We start from the raw sequence: 27,965 nt of genomic DNA on the forward strand, positions 1-27,965 counted from the left end.
ATTGTATAATTTTCCGATTCCAATTTTAAGTAATCAACTGATATCTTATATTAATATATACAATTTACAATTGACAGAAAAGTATATAAAGTATACATCTAATTAATAGATAGAGAATTTAGAATTTATTTATGAAACCAAAAGTCAATTTGCTTTGATTTCGTTGACAGGATTATTCTTAAAGTTGTTAATAGCGGTATAAATGACCGATGGATAGTTGAATACAAAATGTAATTGATACATTTAAATAATAAAAATGTTATAATTTAAATAAATAAAATAATATAGATATATTTAAAACAAAACGGGCTTAACTCTTATGAGAATATGTTATCTCAATCTATAAAAGTATTATTAAATAAAATAAATTTTATGACTGTAACATTTTGTATGTTTGTGTATAAACACGTGTATGTGTATTTGTATGTGTCTTGTACATCTTGTATGCACAATACGTATAGGGCATTTTATTAGATTGTGTATGATTCATGTTTGAACTTGACGTCATATCTTTAGGTTTCGCTGTATTGTAATTGATAACGGAAAACTGACCCAATGATCCAGTGCCTCTGATACAAGTAAACGAAGCGCTGTATTGAATAATTGTTCATCATTTCTACCCGAAAGCTCTCATTTATTAAATGATAATACAATAATTGTTTTTAAAGAAGAAATAACTTTATCCAAATTGTACGTTTTATTGTAAAATCAAAGTTATTGCTTGTTTACAAATTTTGGCGATAATATGTATTTTGTGATTGGTTTGATTTATACGTTTCGAATTGACCTAATTTAGCCTGTTAATGTTATATGAGAGAACGTGTCAGATCTTAATCGAGTTAGCGGATCATTTGTCTTGACGCGGTTTTCGTTACCGTACGTACAATATCAATACAAGAACCAGAGCAGAAGCAAATGTTACAAGTATTTGTTTATTTTGCCGTGGTAAATACAAACATCCGTGTTGAGCAGAACTATCAACCCTTGGTGATAAATAATAACTTTAGCATAACTACACCATTACAGCAGTCACACTCGAACTATATTACGCTTCAGCCTGTAATATCCTACGGGCATAGGCCTGTTTCCACATGTAGGAGAAGGATCAGAGCTTAATCCTACTACAAATTTATTCCTTACTATGAGTAACGATCGCTATCAGGTGTACATGATAACAACCGGGACCGACAGCTTAACGTGCTCTCCGAGGCACGGTGGGGAGACTCACGAGGACGGCACAATCACCCAGACCACGGTAAACATCTGAATGGCAAAACAAATGTTTGTTATGTGCGGCGATCGAACCCGGAACCACCACAAACCAGTGCTGTTACCGTTGCGCCAACGCGTCCTCACTCTTATTATACATCTTATATTTATTAATGTGTCCAAGAAGTGTCTTGAATGTAGTACGTACACCATTTAATTATAAATTTTACAAAATTTCTATTATCCATAAGTTTTTTTTAGTATTATTAGGAATCAAAATAAAAACTAGTATTGTTTTGCCAGGTCGGCAAGGAGGTGGCGCATCCGGGTGTCATGAACGAATACGACAGCTCACAGGATAAGAAGTACTACACCTACTACCAGTGGGTGTGTTTCGTGTTGTTCCTTCAGGTTGGTAACACTTTGTCACTTTTCGATCTGTTATAGAAGATTTTTTTATACAACTATGTCGGCAAACAAGCGTACGGTAAGCGATTATCGTAACGCCTGCAAGCTAGCGTTGCAAGCTCTGTTCACCTTACACTTCTATGAGCTACGTGTCTTTGGTATAAACTAACTTTTTATGATTTAATATAAATAATAATCAGGTTGGCATCGTGTTCGTCACTAAGGAATAAAAAGTTCAACAAATTTTAAAATTTATATTAAGTTTTAATAGCGATCATTTTACTATCCCGCTTGTTTAGATAAGATAATACTTTTGAGTTGTCGGATATTTCTTTGGATGGAATTGAAAAACTAAAAATGCATCTTAACATAGTAGGATTAAAAAATTGATTTAAATCAAAGCTGGTTTTTTGAGGCAAAAAAAGACGATAAATCAAATACCTATTACATATATTTCATTAAGTTTTAATAGTGATGATAGTTCATTGACTTTCGTTTTTTAGATGTTACTAGCTGACCCCGCAAACGTTTCTTTGCCATATATGTTAGTAACCCGCTTAATCCCCCCCCCCTTATAACTTAGGGGTATGAAAAATAGATGTTGGCCGATTCTCAGATCTACCCGACATGCCCACAAAATTTTATTAAAATCGGTCGAGCCGTTTCGGAGGAGTTCAATGTTAAAATAATATTTGAAATGTAAATTTTATTCAAGTTTAAAGGAAAACATAATAACCAGGATACGGATCTTAGTCTATTGCATGTCTACTCGGAAGTCGGCGATTTTATGTTAATGACTCATGATGATGATTGAATATTGTCGCAAGATTTAAATCTTATTGCAAATACATTTACAAAGTACATTGACAAAGTATTTGCAATAAGATTTAAATCTTGCTACAGTATTCAATCATCATCAAATTTACCCTTGGTAGGTTTATTAAAGTTACGTTTGTACGTAGTTTCTAATGTCTCTTTCGAATTGTGGAATTAAATCGAAATTTTATTTTCTTTCCTGTATGTGAGATAGTAGTTGGAAATGATGACGAGGTTTTAGAACTAACCTACCTACGTCTTAATAAAACGTGAATCTTTTCCAGTTGTTAGATATTTATTTTAAACAGAAACAGACTACGAAATATGTTTTTGATAATATTAATTAATATTTACTAATTTAATGAGATTTCTATAGCTGTAATTTTATATGCCTAATAATAGTTTTATGCGACAAAGCCAGCCCTGCGATCACCAACCCGCCTGCCCAGCGTGGTGACTATGGGCAACACACATGAGTTCACGCCATTTTTGGCGTGAACTAGTGGATGTCTATGTCCAGCAGTGGACTGCGATAGGCTGAAGTGATGATGATGATGTAATGAATAGTTTTACTTAGTAATTTTAGAAATAAGTATCATCATTACAGCACAACATATCAAGGTGCCTAACCTTTGTACTTTATGAGATCTTGTATGGAAAAGATGACATATCTTATATAATTCCTTAAAATTTAAAGCCGTATGTCTTACGGTTAGGTACCAGAACTGTGTGAAATAACTAGGTATGACGATTTCCTTGGCACGCTCTTTAATCTAATCCGTTGTCCTAGAGACTTGTCGTCCTAGATGGCCGACAAAAGCGACAATGCAGTGCGACAGTATCAATTGTCGTGTAATTTGTCGCGTGAGATATTTGATGCAACTATTTAGTATCATCAGGGTGTGACGTTTCTTGTCCCTATTCGTTGTTTACCTCGGATAAAGGTTACTTAGTAATAGGTACTTCGATATTTGAGCTAACATTAGATTTTCTTACGTAATTATGTTATAGAGTCAAGTATAGTTTGCTTATATAATAACCTTACAAAATATCTGCGGTAACATACTTATAATTACGTGCATACAAATATGGATAACAATCGTCGCTCTCAACTGTTAGCGGTATTCCAGGTTCTAGATAGGTTAAATAGCTTTAGTCATTAGCATTTATAACGTGACCTAGAATCATTGCTTAGGAGTACATTTACTCAGGAGTTTTGTCTTAGGATCTGACAAAACAAAGAGTTTTTCGACAATACTTAGCATTACCATGTAGTATTAATTGTATATGTTTATTTGTCATGTTTTTCGATTTCATTCTTAGATCTGTAGCGACAGACTTAGGTGGTCTAGATTTTGTTTAATTTTGGAAGTATTATTTTTCTGCAAAATGAGGTAACAACGTTGCCATCCCTAAAAATACATTCGAAAGAAATGTTTTATATGTAACGGAAATATTTGTATTTTTTTTTCTGTTCGGATACGATAATAATTTTATAGGTATAACAAAAAAAAAAAGGAAAAATTGTTAAGAAGTCTACTTTACTATAAATTAATCGTCAAATCTTATACGAATTTATCTTTGAACCACTAAATGTAATGTAAAACAATTTTAAGATGTTAATATTGAGTAGTTAGTAGAAATTCATCAAATCTTTTCTTTTAGGCAATTATGTGCTACACTCCAAAGTATTTATGGGACGCGTTCGAAGGTGGTCTCCTACGCACCATCGTCATGGGGTTGAACGTTGGGGTCTGTCGCGAACAAGAGAAGGAGAAGAAGAAGGACGCCATCATCAACTATCTCATAAGACACGAGAGGGTAAGTGGACTTGATAACATAGTATTTTAAAATGAGTGTCTATTGTTAGTGCTTACAGAATAACATTAAGGGAATACAAGTAAAATGAAATTATTTAGTGTTTAACCTCTTTGCGCTACACGTAAAGCCTTACAACATTAGAATTCAAAGCTTTAGAAATTAAAGGATTAAGTTTATGTTACCTTAGTTTTTCTCTCATTAAATTAAAAAGATATGCTTATGTTTTTAATACTTTAAAAAATGTATCGTTTATTAGCAATGTAACATAAGACTTAAGAACTATAACCAGCCGAAACTAAGCTAAACAATAGCAACTTCGCTGGAATATCAATCGCGGCTGGGAACGAGAATGCGTGCGTCGCGTTAGTAATGTTGCAAGTTCAATGCTTGGAAACCGTCTTACGACGAATCGCAAACGCGTTTGTCGGTGAAAAAGGATGCCGTTTTTCATATAATTGTGCAATGAATATTAATATTACAATATGTTACGTTTATTAAATTTTTTGTTTTGAATTTAATATTGTATTGTTAGAAAATGTTATTGCATTGATATGAATCATACAAGAGTCATTACAAGAATTTAGGTATACGTAGTTACGTGTCAGACAAAGTGGATTATGAAGCATTTTCATAATATCCAAAAGTATATTTATAATAATAATAGTAATTTACACTTTATTGCAAACACAAAAAAGTTTACAATTTATAAACCAATACACAATAATAAATGTACAACAGGCGGTGTTATCTCTAAATAGCGATCTCATCCAGACAACCAGCCTGGAGATTTATTGTTTCGAAATACAAATAATTGTCCCGATTATATAAAATAAGATCATTATTGTTTTCGCTTTTCAACCTATTCCCAGCGTCTACTGGAGCGCGTCGGTACGAGATCGTGACGATCAAAATTGCACCAAATATTTTTTGTTACGGTCATTGGCCGCGATACGTTCGATTGTTACGCAATGTATAACACCGTCCAACGTTGTATCTCTATCAACAATAACTTTATCTAAATATACAATAACAGCAATGGTTGCTGTACATTATGTACTATGTAATCCGGTAATATTTCCGGTTTTGAAATTATAACTGATATTGACTATGGTGTTATTCGATTCGTGGGGCTTTTCCTCATTTATCGATTCAGTGACAGGTGGTGTGAGTCATATAATGAGTTTCATTTCCCCGAAATAACCCCTATCAAGCCCTGGAAAGTTTTTAATTAATTCAGGTTTATAAGAAACATTAAAAAAGTAATATGTCAAGAAGCTTTTGCCTCGTATCAATTACATATTTATTTACGCTTGTTTTAATAATCTGTATGTATTTTTTTACTTACTTCAAGTGTTGACGAAGTATTGCATCAGATCCTCCATCATCCTTACAATGTATTATGTTACATTTGTTTCATTCACCTGAGGCTAGTTATAAGAGGTTTCTCAAAATAATAAGAACATTTTTGTATTATCTGTCTAATGGTTTTTGTTTCGTTTTTTTTTTTTTTTTTTGGAACGAAGTTCCTTATTGCGCGCTCCACGCACTGAGCGGGTTGAGAGAGTCGAAAAAAGCGTAACAAGTTTTTTTTCGACATTTCTTGCTATAGTGCGTTATCTTTTAATTTAATTTTATTTATCTATTCCATGTACAGCTTTGTGCCTTTTACATATATCCATCATTCTTTACATTATTTCACTATATAGAAATAAAGATATTTTATTATAGAGTTTTCAATTTAACTCTGTTCACTTGATATTTTACAATATAATTTATGACTGAAATATAAACGTCTACCAAAAAGCAAAAGGTACTTCGTTTCGACCGGGGGTCCATAGACCCCTCACGTTTTTATTATCTGCGTTTAATAAAAAAATAAATATATTATAATGAAAGAACTTTTTCGGTATCTATCGTGGTTAATTAGGTTTTTTTACATGCCCGACATTTCGGATACTTTACAGCAACCATGGTCACGAGAGGACCTCCCGTAAAGAACCCAATAAATCGCGATAAAATCCGAAAAAGTTGTTTAATTATAATGAGTGAAATTCGCGTAAACATTAGAAAACAATAATATATATATATATATATATATATATATATATATATATAAACATATATATGTATATATATATATATATATATATATCAATTTCTTAATTATAAAAATCTTTAATCTTACTACCAATTATAAGGCCGGGTTAATAGTCAACAAATAGACATCCGTCAAACAGTCAAACCGCTTTGAGATAAACGTTTTATTTTTTTCTTCTTGAAGAAGCATAGTAATTTAAATTACGTACATTGTTTTATTACTTTTTTTTATTAACAAATCATATTACCTATGCTAGCATGTGTAAGGTCATTGTAAGAATACACGGAAGTTTAATTAATTTATAATTGTTATCTATGGACAATGTTAGATTCGTCTGATTTAAATTAGCCTTCGACCATTTTTTGGATGTTTTGTACTTTGAACTATGTAATCACTTAACTGTTTAAAAAATACGACATAATTGTAGCGATAGCCTAACTTGTATGCACACTTCTACGGGTTCGCAAGGTCTCATTGGAGGTACGTAAAAATTACATACGTCGTAACAGCGGAAATTTGAAGAAGTTAAATTAGTTAACGTATATAAACATTATTACAATGTGTTACGTGTACAATAAGTACATACTTGTAACCAATAAATTACTGGTGTAAAGAACTAAGAGAAATTAAACAAATTTTTAGGAGCAGATAATTATCAGGGTTAACCTCCCAAGGTAGTAATGAATGGAAAGTTTAGTTAAATAGGTTTACGGACACGAGAAAAGTTTGGAAAGATATGCGTATAACCTGCGCACATACAATAAAACCTTATTAAAAAAAATGCTTGCACCTCCGACGCATTTTAACTGAGGTAGGGCACAGCAGGAATTTCCTGCTCAAAATATGGAGCAGCCCGACTGGGGTAGTACCTCGTCCTTACAGGAGATCACAGCAAAATAATACTGTTTTCAAACAGTATTGTGTTCCTGTTGGTGAGTAAGGTGACCAGAGCTCCTGTCCTGAGGGGATTGGGGATTGGGTCGGCAACGCGCTTGTGATGCTTCTGGTGTTGCAGGTGTCTATAAGCTACGGTAATCGCTTACCATCAGGTGAACCGTACGCTTGTTTGCCGACATGGTGACATAAAAAAAAATTGGCGCAATAATTGGATTCTGCTCCAGGAAGTTGACTTGTATTTATATCTATTTTTACAAAAAAAAAGTATAACTTGCTGTTATACACACAGGTGTTACTAGCATTCATTTAGAAAATGCGATCGTGTGTGTAGCTTTAAAAGAAAAATAGCCTTTATTTTATAAATATGAATTGTTTTCACTTGTAATCGTAATGTTGATGCGTGTTTGTTTGAGGTACGTGCTTACTCGAGCATGAAGTCCATTCAGCAGTCACAAGTGGCTGCGTGTTTGCATGTAATTGTTCCGTGAGTGGTGCCTTTTTGAGTATGTTTTATGTCGTTCAGTCGCTTCTGTATTTCAATACGATTCTTGTTAGTTTCTCACGATAGCTTGTTTATTCAGATGTTGTCTCCCTCGTACCAGAGGGACGTGATTTTTTTGTTTACTTAAGTGGTTATATTCTGTTAACAAAGTTGTTTAAATTTACTAATTATTTTATAAGCTAAAGTTTTTTAATTTTCTGTGCAATATTATTATAATAAATAATAATAATAAATGCTTCACAATCAACGGCCCCCAATAGAATTTTCTCCTGTGTTGGGGGTCTGGAAACACACAATACACAAGCACAAACGCCCAGACCACGACAAACATCTATATGGCCACAGACCATAGAAATACTATACTACTCCGTGTATATGGCCAATACAAATTAATGTCTGTCGTGAGTGGTGATCGAACCCGCGACCGCTAGCGCAACAGCTCGTACAAAGTATTAGAAAATTTAAATAAAATTCGCCGTATCAGCCTAGTCCCCGACTTGAGCGCTTAGTGAAATTTAGTGATTCATTTTAATTTATTATTTACGAGCTCACCCAACGGATGCTGTCTTGTCTTGCGAGCTAACAAAGGCGTGAAGTTTAAACAATTGTTACGATTCCTGAAGTTTTCTAACTTTTTTATACTTTAATTTATAAATAAAATTAGTTAAATTAGTCCAGTCGTTCTCGAGTTTTCCGCTTTGCAACACGTTAAAAGATTTTTATTTTTATTTATACAGATAAAAAATTAATTTTTTTTTTTTTTAAATGGCTTTTGTATGTATAACTATACAGTTTGAAGTAAATTATTTCGCTAATTTCTCGAGGTTTGGAAACGGATACAGGAGATTGTTTAGCGCGATCGGGAATGTTTCCTGTAATCGTTTTAATTTTACGCTTTTACTTATAGTACCGTTTCTATGATATTAAATAATTATGTCATTATATGTATTACATAAATTCTTAGTAATTTTTATACTAATATCAATATAGAAAAAAAGATGTCTAGTAGATCTTCAGAAAGTAGAAATTCGTAAACTGTTAAGTTTTTTGCCTTCACTTCTCAGTATCCAGTAGGTATCTCATTTTACATAATTTTATGATCTAATCTAATTAACGTCGATATCAATTCTGATTGCAATAAACGAATAGAAACTTATAATTTATAATTAGTGTAAATGAAATGTCTCTTAACATTTTATTTATGTTAATTGAGCTTTTTATTCATATTTTTAAATAAGTAATATTATCGGGGGCACGTAATACGGACTTGGTAACGAGTGTATGTACCAGCGTGGCCACTACTTTTTGCCTTAATAACGGTACACAATGCTTGTCGTCGCTCACGTGTCAACGTACTCTGTGGAATTGATTTAATGACGGTTACAATAATCCTCAGCCCTTTGACAGGATATACGACTAGCAGATTATCGTATACATATATAAAAGTCTCGTGTCACAATGTTAGTTACAATACTCCTTGCTTAGTTGCAAACTTTGTGTGCATACCGGGTAGGTCTTGTGAATCGGCCAAAATCTATTTTTCATACCCTTAAGTTATAGGGGGGGGGGGGGGGATTAAGGGGGTTAAAAACATACATGGCAAAACAACATTATAAATTTAGTTCAGATTTCCATTCTGTTTAAATACAGTATTACAGTTTTAAAGCAAACATAGCCAGTTGCTTGGTTGCTGTTAAAGTTTCAGATCATTATCTGACGTAGGTATGACGCCGCGTTGGCGCAGCGGTTACAGCCATGGATTGTACCTGTTGCGTCGGCGGTTGCGGGTTCGATCCCCGCACATGACAAACATTTGTATAGGCCATACAGGTGTTTGCCGTGGTCTGGGTGTTTGTGCAGTCCTTGTGGGTCTCCCCACCGTGCCTCGGAGAGCACGTTAAGCCGTCGGTCCCGGTTGTTATCATGTACACCTGATAGCAATCGTAACTCATAGTAGGGAATATATCCGCCAACCCGTATTGGAGCAGCGTGGTGGATTAAGCTCTGATCCATCAAAAAAAAAAAATCGCTATTAAAAATTTTTTTAGCAGTTACTACAAAACTGTTGCAATAACGCAACATGACATGAGAAGTGATTAGTCTTTACAATATGGAATGCATTTTAAAATACAAGTAGGTATCACACGATATAACGCCAAGTAACGTAAACCGCAGAACCTAATATCCTCCATTATGACCGTAATAAGTGTTAATTTAATCTTTAAATGCAAAACTTAAAACCAAAGGTAAAGCGATACCTCCTCAATCGTGTACATACTCGCCTTACATTTTACTTAACTACGGGCCTGTTACACCGGTTGCAGTTAACGCTATTTGACGTATAACGGTATCTGACAGATAAAAATTTATGAAGTATTTTTCTTTTCGCTATCGAACTCTGGTTTATTTGTGGGACATTTATATTCCCAATTGTGAATCTAAAAGTTGTTAGTTTATTCATTGAAGTGAAATAGGCCTTGTGCAGTCCTTGTGGGTCTCATCACCGTGCCTCGGGAGCACGTTGAGCCGTCACTCCCGGTTGTTATCGAGTACACCTGATAGCGATCGTTACTCATAGTAGGGAATATATCCGCCAACCCGCATTGGAGCAGCGTGTTGGATTAAGCTCGGTCATTTTCCTATATAGAGAAAGAGGCCTATGCCTAGCAATGGGATGTTACAGACTGAGTCGAGAGGTCCAAATGGCCTCTTTTACCTCCTGCTGTTAAAGTATATTCAAAACTTATGCGCAGTATAAACGTTATCTAGAAACCGTGAAACAGGCGCTGGGTATTGGTTACGTGTAAATTGACCCACACTCGCTTCCACGAACAGCATATGAAAGACAGACGTGTTCGGAATAATAGTTTTTCGTGATAATTTTAAGGTTAACAATTACATTTTGTTAACGGGCTTTCTCGTTCTCATTAAAAATGTAACTGTTTTGTGTTTAGAATGTCGACGTTTCGACGTGATGTGTTTCTGTTGTAGACCGTTTTTGTGAAAGTTTTGTTTGGGATGAGATTGTTTGGGTTTACTGGTATTATTGTTACTTTTTTAACGTTTTTTTTTTTCGTTTTTTTCTGTTTTTTTTTTTCTCGTTTTTTGTTTTAATTGAATCTCTGAGAACTGTAGATTTGACAGACGATTATATATTGTCTAAGGGACACGTGGATTTTAGTCGAAATGCCTCGATAAATAACTGAATGCATCTGTATACGTATGCAATACATCTTAACGTATACGCAAATATAAGAAAGTAACAAGTATCAAAAATGAGTAGGAATGGTAAAATTCCGACACTCAAATTTTCAGCTTCGAAAGTAATTCAAGTTTCCGATTTCCAATGTGTACATACGTGTCCTCCTTACGCCAAGGTATAATAAAACATATATAATAAATATTCGCATGTATAATAAAACCCCACAAAGACTTTATATACCCAACTACGTCAAAAGTTGTAAAATCAAATCGATATGTTGACATGGCGTATCTAATTCGATCATGGCTTTTGAATGACGTACGCGTTATCAAATAGAAATTATCTCTTATAACATGTATAACATTTACATACTAGATACTACCCGCATCTTCGTTTTCTTAATCTTCTATATATCATTGGTTCAAAAAAGAGTGAGAACCATAATTCTGCAAGGATCAAAACTAGCCAGTTTTTACTTGTGTTTAAAAAAAAACAAATACAAAAGCTTTATGTTAATTGTTTGGAATTTTTTTTATTCACCGTTTATGCGACATTTTATAATTGAAAATCTCAAGTGTTACCTTTATGCCTTAGAAAAACTGTTATGCCAGCATTATGCAATTATTACGACACAATCGCATTGTAGTAGACTTATTTATATATTGAGTCAGTCTTTATAAAATTATTGATCGTCCACCGAACCGCTATTGTTACATTTTAACAGCTCAGTTTGTAAATAAATAATTATGTTATTTTTATTATTGTATTCTAGCTTTCCGATCGCGTGGATTTTGCTTTACCCGTGTTCTCTATTTAAAATAAAAGTATTTGTCACTCAGTGATAACGTAGTATTTTCCCTTATAGTGTTTTCCCAGTTTTAGAGTTTATCCATTACAAACGTTGAAAGTACAAACCGTTCATCTATAATATTATTATTACAAGAAAGATATACAATACTTAGATATACAAACACACACATAAACGTACATGTGCATACGATGCATATAGATGCAAATAGAAAAGTTCGTATAATTTAAAGTCCACATACAAATTCTATAATTATCATAGTATTATTTATTTTGCTTTGTGTATTATTGTATTTATCACTTGCTTCCACAAGCCAGCAATTTGTTTGTCGTAGAAACAGATAAGTTATTGGTAATAATTGCGACACAGTTCAATTATTTAAATACGTGTCACATCTTTACATGTGTAATACAATTATACATATTACAATATTCTGTATATTAAAGTTAATTGTAAATTAATCGTCATGGCTTATGGTCTATGAATAGTTGTTACATTATTGTACACCTATGCTGACGCTAGACCATTTCCTTTGCCCTAAGGTTGCCTGGAAGAGATCGCTTTTTAGCGATAAGGCCACCCTTTGTACCTAATGAATATATTGTTAATATTTTTCTTTCTTTGTTATGTATCATTTCTGTTTTAGGTGTACAATAAAGTGTATTATTATTATTATATTATTATTATTATTGCATCAATGTAATGGATGTAATAACTTAAAAGTTTTTGATTTATTTCTTATACACGAAAGTAATAATATAATAATAATAAAGTCAACAGGATATAGATGAAACAATCAGTGACAGTAAACGTGGGTGAAATCGCGCGTGTCGTCTACTGTACGTCTAGGAACAAGTTGGTAGACGAAAATACCGTTATCTTGTAACATCTGGTTAGCTTATGTAACTCGAGACCAATGTCCGAGTTTAATCGACGCCCTAAGCTAAACTACCTATTATAAGTATCCAATTTAATTTTTCTGTGCCGTCTTAGATTATAGTTTATACGAACATTTTATAAATATTTAATATTACGTATTATAGTCTCTTTTAGACTTTAATTAATTCATTTTCACTGAAATAGTGAATAGTTTCACAACTTCATTTAAAAGGTAAAGTGGTTGAAGAAATATTAAACATGTGAAAATAGAAGAAGGTTTTTAATATGTTGAAGATAGAAATAAGTTACACATATCATGTACTGTAAGGCTACTAGCCAAATATATCATGTAATTTTATATTGTACTAGGTATATTATATTATATTATTAGTATTGTTTTGATATGTAATGTTGTATTATATTATTTGTTTCTTTTTGTTGTTGTACAGCTACACACTACTTTCTTGCACATACCAAGGTTGATTGGTAGAAAATGCATTAGCGTTAAGCCCGCCTTTTGTACACACTTGTATAAGTGTTTTTATTGTACAATTAAAAAGTTTAATAATAAATATAATTATATGCGAAAATAAAATTCCAAGCGCATGAAGAATCGGGGTGACTAGTAAACTGTAAATAATAATAATTAATATAGGGTGCTTATTGAACTAATATCATATTAGTTAATTACCATATTAGTAATATGGTAATTATCTGATATAGTAATCTTTTAATTTTAATTTCTTCTGTCTATACATTAATTTAGGTAAAAGAATAATCCTTACACCACACATGCTTATATACGTTAAAATCAATTAAAATTCACTTCAATTGATAACTTCCCTTTTCTGAAGTCGGTTAAGAAGAATTTTCAACCTATAAATCTCATGATTATGTATAAATACCGCACTCCCTTACATGCGGTATAAAATGATCAGTTAAAATGTGCAAATAGCGTCGGTGTCCCGCTAGGCACTTATCGGCCCCATTCTTTACGATGTACGTACTTTGAAAAGACTCAATTGAAGAACCACTTACTTTGAACATGGCTTACAAGGGCACGAATTGTGGTGGAGTTGGCTACCTAAAATAAGAGTATATCTTAAAGACTGCATTAATTTCGGGGACATAAAGAATGTTAGAGATATTCTATTTGAATAATTTAGTTATATGAAATACATAATGAGTTGAAAGGAATGTGAATGTGCGTAGAACAACAAAGCAGGTGCAGGTGGATTCATTTTAATGCACATTTGTCAGTGCGCCTACTTGTAAATACGCAATTTCGATTAGGGTGACATTTACACGACGTTCGTCTAAAATTTAAAAAAAAAGTGTCAAAAGCTATTTATTCTTTAAAAGCAAATTTGAAAACTTGAAATTGTGAACATTTCCTTGATGGAAGTAAAGTTATTTGTCGTTAAATATTAAGTACCAATTCAATATAATGACTAATAGGAAAAGGACGGTATTAATGAAATGATATATTATTATTATTAATATTTATAGATGTAAATAAATATTCAATTTCAATTTATTCTATAATAAAGGAATTAGGACTGTCTGTATTATGACATGTTGCAAAAAGTTTAAAAAAAATAATGTTCTCTAAGATTGGACCACCGAAACCGAAATTTCATCATTGTCGACCATCAACGTGAATTATATCTATTAAAATGGTTATATTATTCTCTTGTGCTACCATCATTACGACTGTACGTGACCAGTTTGAGTTCTTAACATCTTAGGGCTGCCATCAACAATATTATTGTTGAAAAAAAAAATACACAAAATTATTTACAATAAAAATTAAAGGATTGTATAAGATTTTCGAAGACTGCAGAGGTAGACGAAGAATATTTCACCAGAACGTTGGCGAAAAAACTCACGCGTCAAGACGAAAAATACGAGCCAGAGAACAGTACTCTTAAGTATGCGATTATAGACTTTTTTTTTTGTATTTTTAACACTTTCTACAATTGTGAAGTGAGGTAATATAATAAATGAGAATAGACTTAATAGTTTAAACAGTGAACGAAATTTGCCTTTGTTATAAAACTCAGGTGGAATGCGAAAATTATGAGTAGATATATTTTATCATGCAATAAAGATTTCGTTATTATTACTATTCTTTATCATGTATGTATTTGAAACTTGGCCGAATCACCCAAAAGTGTGATCGAAAAGAGGATGAGAATCGCATAAGCAGAAAAACAGCAGGCGCTTTTCTATATGGTGCTGAAATCTACTATATATATTCTTTATTGCACTTTAAAAAAAAGAAACAAGTAAAAAATTATATTTACAAAGAAAGTTGGCAAGGTCGAACTTATCTCTAGAAGAGATCTCTACCAGTCTACCCACGGTGGTGAGAATTGCTGTTATCGCGGGGCACAGAAGTGCAAGAGTGATTAATTAATAATGATTATAAATCTATAAACTTATTCAGAATTAATAATTTAAAATACATCTATCTATACTTGACTACATACACACTAACATGAACGTGTACATACATACATAAAATAGATACATACTTAAATAAATACATACATACATAAATAATTACATACATTGAGACTATATGTAAGTTATGAAAATTACGATCAATAATTTTCAGCAGAACTTGGTCAGTTAAATTTCATTTAATTTAACTCCATGCAACTGATAAATATTTATTATTTTGAAACTTCTTTAGAATCGTTATGATTTGAAACTCAACGAAACGAAAATGCGTTATGATAAAGAAAGAAACATTAATATGTATGTAAGTAAAGTCGGCGAGTGAATGAGATAGAATACATTACACTATATTTATTTTTTATTATTTTGATTTATTAGTAATTATTTATTTATAAAGATTTTTTTTTAGAAAAAAATCTCTTGAAGGCTACTTTACAGAAGTTTCACTTCTGCCCTGTGTGAATTGCACACATACAATTTTTTACTGTCTGTATGATGAAATCTAAAAGAGAAATAACTAAGTTTTCTTACGAAACATTAGATCGTTTTTGTGATAATTTTGGCGTAGTCTGGCCAAGCGTCACTTTTCAAATGCCTTAAGATTGCAAACTATTCTTAATGTTGGTTAACTCAGTTGTTCTTTAAAATTTATGATTTGAAATGTACCAAAACAAACGCAAATAAATGTAGTCACATGTTCGCATATACATTGTAATATTCCATAGCGATAAAGACCATTATGAAAATTGAAGCTTTATCAATGTTTAAGGATGCGTAAAATGATGGCTGTGGCAGGCTTACGTAAATTCGTAATACCATAGTATCATGGTGGGCAGTGATTGTAGGCTCGGATCCATGTGACGGCACGCAACAATGACCACTCATATGATACGAATACACATGTATGACATCGTTTCACTCAACCTACTTACTACGATTAACCTTTTGCCCTTTTGAGGACTTAAATTAATATTTTATTTTTGTTTATCTACATCACCACCATCAGACGTATCGTTTAGAGCTTATCACAAATTGTATGGTAACCACACCGTACTCGTACCTAGTTATTAGAATTAAATTCTGTTTTTGATGTTGCCATTTGCAAAATAAATTTACTATACCGATTTACTATTCCTATTGCTGCGGCATATTAAATTATTTTAGATACAGCAGCTAGGTTCTAAATGTTTGTGGACTTTTGAATGTTTTTTATATTGATGTTTTTCTTTGTTGATCCTACACAACTTTTTCCTCAAAAATATACTTAATAAATTCATAGAAATTAAATGAGTGTAAACGCTGAGTTAAAGATTGTAATACAACAAACTGCATCTGCTCGGGAAGTCCATCTATTTCAAAAACTACCAGGTGCGGTATACAAAGGGATATCGCCATCTGCCTGCCCTGTCACCATAATACACCACTAAAACGATACACAAGGGTTTTATGGTAGGGACGGTTAAGAGGACTCGAATATTGCGTTTTATTGTGTGCATTTTTTAACATTTCTTATTCATAAAAAATTGAGACGTTTGACTGTTAGGGGACGATTGCACAATTTTTTTGGACTTTTTTTTTTTAAACTTCGGCTTTGTCTACATGCGGTTAGGCTGTGTTACTTTTATTTATCACTGTATTGTTTACATGACAAGCTTTGTTTATTTCTTCGACAAAAAAAATTAAACACATTTTTAATAAGACGACTTACGGTTGAACCACTCGTTCACGCATACATACGTGATGAAAGCCTCGTAAGAGAATTTTCGTATTTATCCTTGATGTTTGTCTGATTGAATATAAAATTTCACATTTATTATAATCCTATGTACATTTTACGCGTTTTTTTTTGTTGTTTACCGAGAGTTAGTTGATGTTTTATTCAGTCGAGTTTCTTGATTTAATGTTGAATTTTAAACTACTAAATGGATAATGTTATGCAATAAAATTTCTTAAAAAAAAAAACAGATATTATGGTAAAAAAGTTTTGTTATGCTCTGTTGCCATGTTAAAAAAAAATGATTCGTTTTGCTCAAGGACGGTTCAATACATGCGTAAAATGAACCGTTTCCTGAATACAGGAAGGAACCAGGGTTTATACGCCAGTATATTTTTTCATATATACGAGTAAACTAAAAATAATTCAAGCTCATTTTAAACTTTTTACCATTCAAAAACATACATAAAGTTTTCATTGCGCATTTGTTTAGTTTTCTTCCTATATCAAAATAGCTTTAGGTTATTAAAAATATTCGTGTATGACTATTATAATTAAACTGAGGAATTCTTTTACCTCGATTAACATGACATGACAATTACTGTGTGGCTACGGTACTAAAGAATATAGCCACCCCCTCTCTTCACGTGGGTTTCGTAAGAGGCGACTAAGGTATAACACAGTTCCGCTACCACCTTGGAACTTAAAAAGCCGACCGGTGGCGGGATAACCATCCAACTGCTGGCTTTGAAATACACAGGGCGAAGACGGGCAGCAGCGTCTTCGGTGCGACAAACCCAGCCCTGCGGTCACCAACCCGCCTGCCCAGCGTGGTGACTATGGGCAAAACACATGAGTTCACGTTATTTTTGGCGTAAACTTGTGGAGGCCTATGTCCAGCAGTGGACTGTATAGGCTGTAATGATTGAACATGACAATATACTCTTATATAGTTACGAGTAAATAAAAAAATCGTAATTTTTGTGAAAATACACGAATTCATTTGATTCGAGAAAAGATAAAACTGATTTGTAAAAAAAATCAAAGATTTTCTTCAGTTCTGAGAACGCTGCAATTTCGATAGGTACTGATTCATTTTAAATCAGTAATAGAATCTTTAAACTAGGTATAACAGGTCATGCGCATGGCATATACGAGGCCATGTTTATTAAACAAGGACAATTTGTTTGTATCAATTTGGGAAGCGTTTGATATCTTCATGACGACAGTGATGTGACTTTAAATATGACTAGCCATTATCTGTGAATTTGCCTGCGTTGACATATGTAATATTTACTCTTACGATGTTACTTCACGGGCTCAGAAAGTAAATGGGTATTATACTTATATGATTACAAAAAAAAAAAAAAAAAAGTTTTGAAAAAAAAAATAGATATTCTAGATGTTTTATCAAAAGTAAATCTGCACCCGTTTTAAATTAAACCTGGGATTAAAGATTGTGAAAGGTGCATTCTATTAAATAATACAAAAATTTGTGATACCAGAAAAAATACAACAAAGCTACTTTTCTATACGAAGAAAAGAAGCTTTTGCCCAGCTGTGGGATATAAAAGGCTGACTTAAGTTTAGTTCAGAAAAAAGCTCACTAAGACTTACACTATACTTACTCTCATTAAGACTTTTATAATTCAACTCTCCTAAATATCTCTTTATGTACAGACATCATCAGGCTATAATTTTATTATATGTGTTGGTACTGGTCATTGGATGAAATTGATCATTGTTTGGTTAAGCGGCTCGTTTGTTATGTTTCGTGTGAAGTTTGTTTGGACGAAGCGAGTTGTCGAGGACAGGTATCAGATCACTAGGTACATTATTTACATGTGTGATAAGTTTGAGTAGAATTAGTTAAACTTACTAGATGTATAATTTAAATGGAATCTCAAATTTTAATGTAATTAAATTGAGACCTTCCTCCTTTTTTCAAGTCGGTTAAAAATGTGTAATACCACTTTTGTCATAATTGATTTTTGTTTATATTATGGTATAGAGATATTTTTGTTCATTGTGATAATTGTCGTAAGAAAAATATTTTTTAATTCAAGAGTAGAAAATCAGAAATACATATCTGAATATATTATTCAAGATAAAAATTGATTTGCCACGCTAGTGTACCGCATGTTATAAGATGTTGGCTAACACTAATGCCAAGATAATGAATTTCTATATTTATATAAAATAAAACTAAATTAAATTTAACCCTTATCTTTGAAAAGAACAGTTGGAGCATTGTGTCTTATTGAAAATAAGCTTAGCGTGGCGCATGATATCACAAAACGCTGCTATAAAACTAATAAGATGTAAATAAATTAACAATGCCAAAGTTATACAATACTGCAAGACCTTCGAGTGACAATAGTGTTTTACTAGTGATGCGGGTACTTTATATTCGAATTCTATGATTGAACAGGTTGAAATTAGATAGAACTAGATAGCCTAGTATCATGAGAAATAGTAATAAAACATTAATGTCAGTATATATGTATGTATATGTACATTGCTTTCTACACTTATCATTATTAGGTATGTAGTAGTTATTGGCAGGAAATATCTTGTTGAAATTTTGGAGCAGATCAACTGGTGAAGTACTTGAACCTTATAGTAGATCATAGCCAAATTATACTACTTTCAAGTCAAGTGACGCCGTGTTGGCGCAGCGGTCACAGCCATGGATTGTACCTGTTGCGCTGGCGGTTGCGGGTTCGATCCCCGCACATGACAAACATTTGTATTGGCTATACAGGTGTTTGCCGTGATCTGTGTGTTTGTCCAGTCCTAGTGGGTCTCCCCACCGTGCCTCGGAGAGCACGTTAAGCCGTCGGTCCCGGTTGTTATCATGTACACCTAATAGCGATCGTTACTCGTAGTAGGGAATACATCCGCCAACCCTACATGGGGAAAGAGGCCTATGCCCAGTAGTGGGATATTACAGGCTGAACCAAACTACTTTCAAGTAGTGTGGTGTTCCTGTGGGGTGTAAGGTAGCTGGAGCTCGAGGCAAGTTAACAGTGAAGTTATGCTAGACGACACACTTGTGACGATTCTGGTGTTGCAGGCGTTTGATGACAGACATGATGGATAAAGACTTCGTTCAGTTGGAATCCAAAATTTAATAGAATAAGCTGAAAAACGTTTATAATTCACTCTGACCATTATTTAAACGTAGTTTTGTATGTCACTAGGATATTGTAACGACTCAGCCTGTACTATCTCTCTATCTCTATTGGGCATAGGAATTGAGTTGTACTATATATAGGGCATAGGCCTCTTTATCTATCTAGGAGTAGGATTAGTGCTGCTTACAGCTGATTACGATATTGCAAGCATAATAATAACATTAATTAACAAACGCAAATCGAAAGTGTATGTAAATTTATGGAATAGCCTCATAAAAGTAAAACTATATTGAAATATTCATACAGCTCGTGTGCCTTGGCATATTGTGCTAAGTTGTGTGAATGCGTAACCTAATTTTGATTCTCCTTCAATATAATATTTCAACCCTCTCCACCCCTGCTTTTGCTTTATCATACTCCGTATTTTATACAGCCCCTTGGCAAATATATTTTTTCCCTTAAAATAGTAAACAAAGGCTAGACCTACATACAGTCTCTTTTGAAACGCCATTTGCGATTAATGAATGAAATAACATCATAATATAACGCCATTATACATATTTCAGATTTAAAAATCTTTAATATTAGTAAAATTATAATTATATTCTTTCGTAAAGCACATACAAATTAAGACTGAATAATTGTGTCTGCTCGCAAACGAAAAAAACCGACTTCAATTACATCGACAAGTAATACAACGTAAGTAGACGAAAAAAATGAACTCACTACGGTTTTCGAGGGTTGCCCTCGATTTCTCTGGGATTGCATCATTAGATCCTGGTTTCCTTATCATAGTACCACACTTAAGATGTCTCCTTTCCAACTAAAAAAAGAATTATCAAAATCGGTTCATAAACGACGAAGTTATCCCCGTACTAAAAAAACCGTATTAAAAAAATATGTATACGGTCGAATTGAGTAGCCTTCTCCTTTTAAGTCGGTTAAAAAAGAAACAAAGTCCTTGCACGTTAGTACGTAGTCTTTGGGGTGCCTTTGTTAGGAAATGTTTTTTATTGATCACCTCTGTTGTGCCTAAAACAATTTCACAAAATTGTACAATGCATCACACAGAAGAAAAGAAAAACACTAGAAAAAAAGTAAACAGTCAAAATCTACCGTTAACGGGAAAAAAGTTAACAGTTTATTGTATAAAAATTTTGTTCATTGTGTGTTTGTTGTGTTGCACAAGTGCCCAATAAATTATGTTTTTTTTATGATTTTAAAAAGCGTAAACTAAAAGATTACTACTAATAAAAAGTTAAAAAACGACCTTATAAAAAATGAGACTGATTTGTTTTTTAGCAAGATAGCATTTTTAGCGTTTAACATTGTTCTAATACAAATTATACTATACGCAATAAAATTAAATGGTAAATAATGTCCTATGATTGTTCTAGTATAATGTAACTGAAATTGGATTTCTGTATATTTGGGCCATGGTCATATGTTGGGGATTTGGGTACTGTTAGCATTTATTGTTTAAAAAAAAACTTTTTTTTTACCTGATCTATGATTTGGGTACTGTTAGTAGTTATTGTTTGTTAACCGACTTCCAAAAAAGGAGGAGGTTCTCAATTCGACTGTATTTTTTTTTTATGTATGTTACATCAGAACTTTTGACTGGGTGGAGCGATTTCGATAAATTTTCTTTTAATCGAAAGGTGGTGTGTGCCAATTGGTCCCATTTAAATTTATATGAGATCTAACAACTACTTTTCGAGCCATATCTAATAATGCGTTTTTACTTGACGCTTTTTTCGTCGACCTGCGTTGTATTATACCGCATAACTTTCTACTGGATGTACCGATTTGAATAATTCTTTTTTTGTTAGAAAGGGGATATACCTAGTTTAGTACCGTGATATGGAAACCCAGAGAAATCGAGGGAAACTCTTGAAAATCCACAATAACTTTTTACTGGGTGTACCGATTTTGATAATTCTTTTTTTGTTGGAAAGGGGATATCCCTAGTTTGGTACCATGATAAGGAAACCAGGATCTGATGATGGGATCTCAGAGAAATCGAGGGAAACTCTTGAAAATCCGCAATAACTTTTTACTGGGTGTACCGCTTTTAATAATTTTTAATTTAATCGAAAGCTGATGTTTGTCATGTGGTCACATATAAATTTCATTGAGATCTGATAACTACTTTTTGAGTAATCTTTGATAACGCGCAGTTACTTGAGTATTTTTTCGTCGATCTACGTTGTATTACTCGTCGATGTAATTGAAGTCGTTTTTTTTCGTTTGCGAGCAAACACAATTATTAAAAAAAAAAAAACAACTTTTTTTACTTGATCTATGATTTGGGTACTGTTAGTATTTATTGTTAAAAAAAAACTTTTTTTTTACTTGATCTATGCATTTATTGTTTTTAAAGGTTTGTTTTGCGTTGTTCGAGGTTAAATTTAAGTCAAGACACCTACCATTTCTATGGCCATCAAAATTCTTTTACGATGATATATTTATTAGTATATTGGATGAATCGACCCTCGTGTTGTTCTTAATTTCACGAGACATTTGCAAAATCATCCGTTTTATTTTGGCAGTACTAAAAGTCCACTATTTCAAGTTAATGATAGTAAATATTTTAAATCTGAAAGTCTAATTTATAATTGCAGACGCACAAACTCTACGCGTTGAGGTACTGGGGCTGTGAACTTCTGTGCCTCATCAACATCGTTGCCCAGCTGTGGATGATGGATGCCTTCTTCAACGGCGAGTTCTTCTCTTACGGCACGCGTGTTCTGGGGTACAGCGAAGTACCACAGGAAGAAAGGTAGAATATTGTTTTAAATATATTTTGGAACTTTTTCACTGTCAATAATTTTGTGCTTAATTAAGAATATACATTAGTTTTTTTGAGTTTTATTTATGTATGTAATAATGGGAATATACATGATTGCATTACTTGCGACAAAGTCAGCCCTGCGGTCACCAACCCGCCTGCCCAGCGTGGTGACCATGGGCAAAACACATGAGTTCACGCCATTTTTGGCGTGAACTTGTGGAGGTCTATGTCCAGTAGTGGACTGCGAAATGCTGCTGTGATGATGATGATGATATGATTGCATAATGTGTATTTACACAGATAATTTTTGGAATTGCATAAATCACTTAAAATCTTGCAGTATCAATCTTGGCTGAAACGTTCGCATTGTTTTACCCACTTGGGGCTATCTTGAGTTTTGCTTTTCTTCTTAATTAGAGAAAATGCCTACTCATTACCAGTGGAAATAATTTGTGTATTGGCATTAACATTCGACCATCTATCTTTACAGATACGATCCAATGATCTACGTGTTCCCTCGCGTCACGAAGTGCACCTTCCACAAGTATGGTGCGTCCGGGACCATACAAACGCACGATTCGCTATGCATCTTGCCTCTGAACATCGTCAACGAAAAGACTTACGTCTTCCTGTGGTTCTGGTACATCATATTGGCCGTCATACTTGTATTGCTCGTTATATATAGGTAAATTTTTTTTATTTAAATTTTATTCTTGTATTTTTAGGAACTTATTTTTAATAAATTCTACATGTGTTTAGTATATTTAATCATATAATTACTAGCTGACCCGCAAACGTTGTTTTGCCATACATGTTATTAACCCCCTTAATACCCCCCCTTATAACTTATCTGTATGAAAAACAGATGTTGGCTGATTCTCAAATCTACCCGATATGCACACAAAATTTCATAAAAATCAGTCCAGCCGTTTCGGAGGAGTATTGTAACTAACATTGTGAGACGAGAATTTTATATATAAGATTTTTCACTGATTATTTTTTGTTCAATCTCAATAATATAACCTATGTCACTCCTGAATCACTATTCATTCATTATTTACTATCTGTTAGTAAAAGAATTTTCGTGATCGGATCAGAATTTGCGAAGATTATATCCTACAAACAAACAGAGTAACTTTACCTCTTTATAATATTAGTATAATTATAGTTTTTTTTTAAATTTATATTCTCTATGCAGTTAAATAAATTGGAATGTTTAATATGTCTTTAAGAGTGACAGATGATATTTCTATATCGTACACTCGGTACATTCGAAGACAACGAATTTATACCTAGGAGTATAAAAATATATTGTATAAATAAATAATGTCTAATACTTGATAGAATTGTCGATCCAAAGTGCTGTAGCAAGAACTTACATTATCCTCTAATCTTCCCTAATTAGTTCAGGTATATTTGAAACCATTTAAATCCCGTCAGTTCCGCTGTTTACATTATGATAAATATTCATCGGAATGTAGAGTGCATTGGGCGCCTTTCTCAGTGGAATATTTGAATATTATGTAGATAAGCTTAGAACAAGTGGGTATTGTCTGAAGATAATCTAATGTTGCTGGTTTAAAAAATGATGGAAGATGTCTGCGGACCTAGAAAGAGTTATTAAGCGATTGTTAATAGTGCATAAGATTGGGTGTATTACTGTAGTTTGTAATGCACATTGTGTTAAAATTGTACTTAATTTTAAAATTTAATGTTTTTGCATCGTATTATTATAACTTATTGGTAGTTAATTTAAAAATGTAGATTATCTTTATGTGCGTGTGTAATTATAACTTACCTTATGACCTACCTATGTATATTTTAAAAATTTATTTTATTTCGTTGTTTTTTATGTTAAAATGTTTAAAATTATGTTTCTGATGATATGATGACTTCCAAGTTTCAGACATTTTGACTAGCCTATACATATACTCACCAAAGCCAATAGTGTTTTTTATTGTGCTTCTTTTTCCAAATGACTGTTAGAACGAAATAATCGCTTACACTCTACAATAAATGTAATTATATATAAATTATTCACAGATTAATAATAATCTTCGTGCCATCTGTGAGGCCTCGTCTACTACACGCCAGGTCACGTACCATCCCCATGGAGTCAGCGGTCATCGTGTCCACTCGCACGGACGTGGGCGACTGGTGGCTGCTATACATGCTCGCCAGGAACATGGACCCGCTTATATATAGGTATGGCCTTCAAAAACTACTTTGAGAGGCAAATGTTCTCAATTAGTGGGGAAAGTTCTTATTTTTATTTATTTATTTATTTATTCTTAATGTACACCGAAATACAGACACATATAAAGAAAGATACAATACAAGATGTACAAAGGCGATCTTATCGCTAAATAGCGATTTCTTCCAGATAACCTTTGCGTACTGGACACGATACAGTAGCAGCGGTTAGAAGTTTGCACAAATTAAGGAGGAAAAATCAATAAGAAATAGATAAAAACTACGATATGATAGATTTATATAATTATTAAAGAAAAAAATACATCTTCTGGGTACCATATATATTATTAAGTTTGATTTTGGTTCTGACTGCAAGTAGACATTTTAAATTTAAAGTTTTTGTAATGTTGCAGGAATGTGGTACGTTTTTTTTTGCATACGAGTGCCTTATATCTAGTTATCTAACTAGATAAGGAAACGAATATTTCATTCGTATGGTTATTACAAACGTTTATCAAGAAGTGTGCTGTTAGCAGACAGCGACTGTTAGCAGCACGATTGATATTTTAGGCGATCAATGAGTATATATCCTTATTGGTCTTTTTTAAGAACATTGAGACCTGAATTGATCTGAGAAGTGAATTTTCCGTCATGGAATAAAATAAATGAGGAGGATAATAATTATTATCTTTAACTTTATTTTTGACATTTTTTAAGTAACAGTCAACAAAAAACAACTAAATTATTTTTTAGGAAATCCTTAACCACAACCGCAGTATTGTTAGCACAAAGGCGTGTAAATCATGATTACTTTGTAATTATTTATTAATCTGAATTAATCTTATCTTCCAGAGATCTAATATCGGAGCTAATAAAGCGAATGGGGGAGAAAAGCGGCCCCCGAGCGTGACGACCACCGAAACTCGCCACCATCGCTGTCGTCGGCGACTGATGGTGCTAACAAGTTTTGTATATAAAATTTATTCCAAGCTTCGAGTCTAGCTGCAAAGAGGCGGTGAGACAAGAGTGTAGCACACATTGGCTCATACCTTATGTATATTGATGTAATGAGCCAAGCTTGTATCACAACCCTAGGGTACATTATGACTCATTACAGTAAATGTATGAATTTATTTTATAATTTTAATATTATGTGTATTATATGTTAGCGTTGGTGAGCCAAGAGTGTCGCTCACCTTGGCTCATATCTTATGTATACAGTTATGCAATGAGCCAAGAGTGTATCACGACACCAGGGTACACTATGACTCATTACGGCAAAAGTATGAATTTATTTTATAATTTTAGTGTTATGTATATTTTTTGGTTATACTTTGGCACTGCGTTTTATTACTGTATACGTTTAATATTGTATGGTTTTAGTTCACATTTGGATCATTATTGATGATGTTATTAACCAGATGTGATTTTAATTTAATCTCTTAACTTTACAAAGATTAATTGTACTTTAACTCTCGAAATATGTTTTATTTTGTGACAATACAATAAATTATGAAATAAATCTCAATAATAATCAATTTTAAAAAGGTTGACAGAATCGAACTTGTTGTGAAAGGAAACGATATCGTTTGTTTGAAAAATACGTATGAAATGCTTACAATACTGGTGTATGTATAATGTATTATTATATTAAGACTCAAGTCCATTCCAAACAAGTTTGCGGGAAGCATACATTATATACACTTTCTAAAATTGCTAAATCAAAAAAAAAAAAAACGAAATAATCGAAGTATCATTTATACTTTTTTTTTAATTAATCGTGTTTTAAATGTACTTTTAATGTTCCTAATTATTCTCTAAAATATTTTTCAAAATGACTTAAGACGAAGTGTCGATAGTGCATTATATAGAATCTAATACAAGTGCTATTTGCACGATAAGAAAGGCCTTAGATATTATTAGGTTTAATTAAGTGTTAAGCGAACACAAGTGAACAATCACTGCCATTTTTGTAACGTTTTCAACTCGAAATAATTAAAGTATAAGCTTTTTATAGAATCTCTCCTTTTCTCTCTAGAAACCGACAATATATCAGTCAATATAAATTAAAGGTGATGAAGTTCGAGTATTTTCCACAATGAGAGCAAATGACAACAATTGTCGTTGGTACGCAAATTTTTAGAATGTGGTATAGAACCTCGCTACGGAGTACTCGAATGGGATTTGTACCATTTTAGTATTATACAAAATGACTGATGTTTATATTATGAATAATTGCCAACTTGGTTGATTTTGGATACTAGGTTTCTTCACTCCTAGCTTTCTTTCACTACCCCTTTACCAATTAACGCATTTTAAGCTCGCTGCGAGAACTTTTCGTATTGTGTATGTGTCCTTAAAAAAACTAACGCGTTTTATTTGGGGCTACTATACGAAGAAATGTTGCAAGTAACTGAGGAGCTATTCGCTAATTCGCTAATTCGAACAGCAATTGTGCGCGTGATTGGTTTGTTCATCTATTACTAGTACTGACAAATAGCGTTGCGGGAAATTGTGTTTTGATAACTTAAGTGTAATAAACATACATATAATCACACCTCTTTCCCGTAGGGGTAGACAGAGACCACTTCTTTCCACTTGCTACGATCCTTACATACTTCTTTCGTTTCATCCATTTTCATTATTCCCTTCATACATGCTCTTCGGTTTAGGTACTCTTGACCTGGCCTTTTTTCAAGACGTCCCTTATTTGGTCTCGGAACGTCCTAATTTGAAACAATATTGTAATATTCCGTTTCAGACAATTTTTAAATTGAAATTATAAATGACATAATTTTAAAATTGAAAATTGCATGAACGGTGATTTTATTGTAAATACTTCCAAATACTGATTGATTCCATGACACGTTAGAAAAGAATATTTTTTGCTATTTTTTTTATTATGAAATGAACTTGTGAATCTTATGATCATAGAAATATTGTATAAGTATTATTGTATTTTTTATTACTGACTTCTTCCGATTATAAGTATTATACTATATCTATCTCACAATATTCGTATGT

General features: G+C 32.8%; 1 protein-coding gene across 1 annotated transcript in view; it reads left to right on the top strand.

Annotated features, from left to right (window-relative positions):
• LOC123666513 (innexin inx1) overlaps positions 1–25,851 on the top strand; it is a 37,029-nt gene extending 11,178 nt beyond the window's left edge. The window contains exons 2-7 of the mRNA XM_045600597.1: positions 1,513–1,620; positions 4,099–4,254; positions 22,579–22,736; positions 23,239–23,433; positions 24,792–24,953; positions 25,794–25,851. Of these exons, the coding sequence (XP_045456553.1) occupies positions 1,513–1,620; positions 4,099–4,254; positions 22,579–22,736; positions 23,239–23,433; positions 24,792–24,953; positions 25,794–25,851 (837 nt within the window). The remainder of the gene's footprint in view (positions 1–1,512; positions 1,621–4,098; positions 4,255–22,578; positions 22,737–23,238; positions 23,434–24,791; positions 24,954–25,793) is intronic.
• Positions 25,852–27,965: the final 2,114 nt, after the last annotated feature.

The sequence above is a fragment of the Melitaea cinxia genome, chromosome 2 (genome assembly GCF_905220565.1).
Source record: "Melitaea cinxia chromosome 2, ilMelCinx1.1, whole genome shotgun sequence".
NCBI classification, from domain to species: domain Eukaryota; kingdom Metazoa; phylum Arthropoda; class Insecta; order Lepidoptera; family Nymphalidae; genus Melitaea; species Melitaea cinxia.